The 3,381-nt window shown below is 52.9% G+C and overlaps 1 protein-coding gene across 1 annotated transcript; it reads right to left on the bottom strand.

Annotated features, from left to right (window-relative positions):
- Positions 1-358: 358 nt before the first annotated feature.
- On the bottom strand, positions 359-2,534 carry LOC104511596 (ena/VASP-like protein; the record flags this gene model as incomplete). Its single annotated transcript, XM_010154283.1, is given in 4 exon segments — positions 359-408; positions 410-765; positions 1,048-1,161; positions 2,453-2,534. Coding segments are annotated over 4 exon segments (602 nt in total), but the record flags the coding sequence as incomplete, so codon positions are not given.
- Between the last annotated feature and the right edge of the window lie 847 nt (positions 2,535-3,381).

Here is a 3,381-nt window from a genome sequence, read left to right as displayed (position 1 = left end):
GAGTAGAGGCTTTGCAGGAAGCTCACTGCCAAACGCAGTTTGACTCCGCTGAATGATAAACAACTCCCTCTGGGCTAACAGAGTAAGAATATGCATTGCAGCAACCCAGCCTCAGCGCCTTGGGTCCTGTAATCCTTGCTTTTTGCCTTGCTTTTAGCTTGGAAGATCCCTGGACCAGTCCTGAGTGATTTTGATTCTTTTCCACCTTGATTTCAGAAATCATGTGCAGCAGGAGTAGCCTTGGGCCTCTCAAGTCCTTTTTCTAGCGGTCACAGGCAGGTCCAGCGGGGCCTTGTAACCAGCTGAAAGCTCAGGCTTTACACAGGTCGCAACTCATTCATTCACAATCAGTACTTACTCAAGTGGGCAATGGCTGATGAAGTCATGTAAGGAGGGGTCCTCCTGGGCAGTCACCTCAGACACAGCAGCGTACGGGGGAGGCAATGGAAGACAGTGTGACATGGGCTGACACCACTGCTGTGGAGGACGAGATGATGGATGGGAGGATGGGGAGGGAGCCTGGCCAAAGGAGCTAGGGGGGCTGGCGACGGTGGGCAGCAGGGAGGAGGGTGCAGCTCCTAAGTGTGGAAAGAAGGACCCATCCATGCTTTTCACCAGGGTCCCAGAGGGGCCTAACGCAATTTGTCCTTCAGGATGGCCATTCAGAAGGACGTCTGCTGAGCTCTCCTGGCCTGCTTTATCCGTGGGTCCCTTCACCCTGTCAGGCAGGACAGGAATCACAGGCAGGATGGTGGGAGCACGTGGCTGCAGAACGTCACCCCTGGGAGGGGGGCAAGCGGAAGACCGAGGAGAGCAGGAAAGAGAAGAGCGCCTGAGAGGCTGGTGAGAGGCGAAGGGCAGGTGGGAAGGATGGGGAGGCGGTGGAGACAGTGAGGTTCGCCTGATGTCTGGCATTATGGTCCTGCGGTTTGGGCAGGCCGGAGGGGAGGAACCTGGGGCCGTTGGCAGCTCAGAGGCCGAGTGCCTGTGCAGGAGCTGCGGGGAATCTCTGGCTCTCCGCAGGGATCTGAAAGAGGATTGACTAGCGGGACTGGAGACAGCAGATGCCGAAGAGGTAGCGCTGGCATGCAGTGGAGGGGAAGGCCCAGCACCAGTGGCAGGAGCACTGCAGTCCCTGCAGGCAGGAGGAGGCGGCTGGGGCTGAGAGGGGAAAGAGCACACGCTTATCGGAAGGGTGGAAGCTAAAAGAACAGAAAAGACAAACGAAAAGAGTAAGATGGGTACTTGGCAAGGAACAAAACCAAAGCAAAGAGGAATGGAGAAAAAGGAACCGCAAAGTAAATGCAAGCAGAAACTCAAATAAAGCAAAGAGGAGATGGTGCAGGCACCGGCTTGTGGGTTTGCAACCCCTGGCAGAAGCGGAGGGCTGTGCGGAGCAGGACCCTGGCAGCACGGGTAGGGCTGCATGCTCCCGTGCCAGTGAGGCTCCTCCAAGCCCTGCGTGAAGCTGAGTCAGGATCGTGAGCATCACCCTTGCAGCAGGGGCAGCTGCAAGGGACGTTCTGATCACAGCAGTGGCCACCTCACAGCCAGAAGCCCTCAGGACCCATGTCCTGCTCCTTGCGAATGCCTAGGCAGGATTTTGGCTATGTTCCCTATGCAGAATAGCACACAGTAACCTTTGCCAAAACAGAGTCCAATGACTAGTGGCATTGACTAAGGTATGTGTGTATGTCTGAGCTGGTTTCAAGTCAAAAACTACAAAGTTGTACCAGCTGAGGAAAAACATTTCACTTATGTGGCCAGATTAACTGAAAAACTTCCCCAAAACAAAAGCCTAGACAGAAGATGGCCATCTCAGCTTGCTTGCTCTGCCTCCTTTCTGAGAGGCAAAAATGTACCTTGTAGTTATAAGCTATTCCTGTCACCTCTTCTCTCAGCTTAGTGCAACTTAATATGTTACAGAAGATTTTTGTAAGCTCATTAAATATATATATTTTTTCCATTAAGCTCACAGAAGACTCCTCACTTCATGACCACAAAATCCCCACTGATGAGCATCTAGAGCTATATTTTCCTCTGTGCTGCAGTTTGCTTTGTGCTGCAGAGCCATAGGGAGCATCTGACCTGGCATATCCAGATCAGCCACCCCTTTGTGCCAGCACACCCTGGAAACACGGTGTCACTCTTCCGGTGCCTGTGCTACTCCTCATGGGTGTGGAATAAGCACAGCCAGGCCCCCTTGGTACACCTAAAATCCCCCTCAGCTGTACAGGCTTTGCCAAGTGCAAAACCTGCCTGGCTCCACCTGCATGTCCCAGACTGGAGCCTGTGTGAAACAGCACAACCATGCCCAAATGCACCTAAGTCCCTAGCTGAAAATGCTTTAAAGTCTAATCATAACTGTAACCACTTCTAGCAGTCTAGCTCTTGCACAGCACCACGCAAACCCCAACTACAGCTAGAGGAGACAAGCAGGGAGAGAGTCTACCTGCTTGGTTTGATACGTGCCTGTGGTAGAGGTTCTTCTTTCCAGGGATTCCTGGCGCTGTTGCTGTTGCTCCATCACTTGTCTAAAACAGCAACGAAAAAAACCTCGGTCATTATGTATTCTTTATCATTTTAAGCAAAACCTTTATACACTGAGAAGCACTTGAGCTGTATGTCTCAGGAGGTGTGAGCCAGTCCCTCGCAGAAATGCTGTTCCTCTGTGATGGGGATGGGTTTGACTTCACTGGCCGAAGAATAGCCAGGACACTGCCCTGCCGGCCATAGAATCATGGAATGGTTTGGGTTGGAAGGGACCTTAAAGACCATCTAGTTCCAACCCCCCTGCCATGGGCAGGGACACCTTCCACTAGACCAGGTTGCTCAAAGCCTCATCCAGCCTGGCCTTGAACACTTCCAGGGATGGGGCATCCACAGCTTCTCTGGGCAACCTGTTCCAGTGCCTCACCACCCTCTCTGTGAAGAATTTCTTCCTGACACCTAATCTAAACCTCCCTGATTTCAATTTATACCCATTACCCCTTGTCCTATCACTACAGGCCCTTGTAAAATGTCCTCTCCCAGCACCCTTGTAGGCCCCTGCAGGGGCTGGTCGATCCACGTAAGGTAACTCCTCAGCAGGCTCTGCAGGAGGAATAGTCACTGCGCCAGGGCCCGGAGACCACAGCAATGCGTGTTGCTAACTTGAAGCGGATGAGCGTTGCAAGGGGTGGCTAGCATAAAATAACACAGTCCTGAGCCTTTTACAGACAGGGAGACCAAGGGACTTGTAGTTAAAATGAAAACGTGAAGAAGGTTGATCTGCATCTAGGTGCTGACTGCACACACCCCGTTTTGCCCAGGTGCACAGCCAAGCCCTTAGCTGGCCCCGGGCAGCATGGCTGCCAGCCTCCCCCTCACGCCCCAGCACAG

The sequence above is a fragment of the Eurypyga helias genome, unplaced genomic scaffold (assembly GCF_000690775.1).
Source record: "Eurypyga helias isolate BGI_N326 unplaced genomic scaffold, ASM69077v1 scaffold47806, whole genome shotgun sequence".
Taxonomy (NCBI): Eukaryota; Metazoa; Chordata; class Aves; order Eurypygiformes; family Eurypygidae; genus Eurypyga; species Eurypyga helias.
This window is presented reverse-complemented; position numbering and strand designations above follow the sequence as displayed.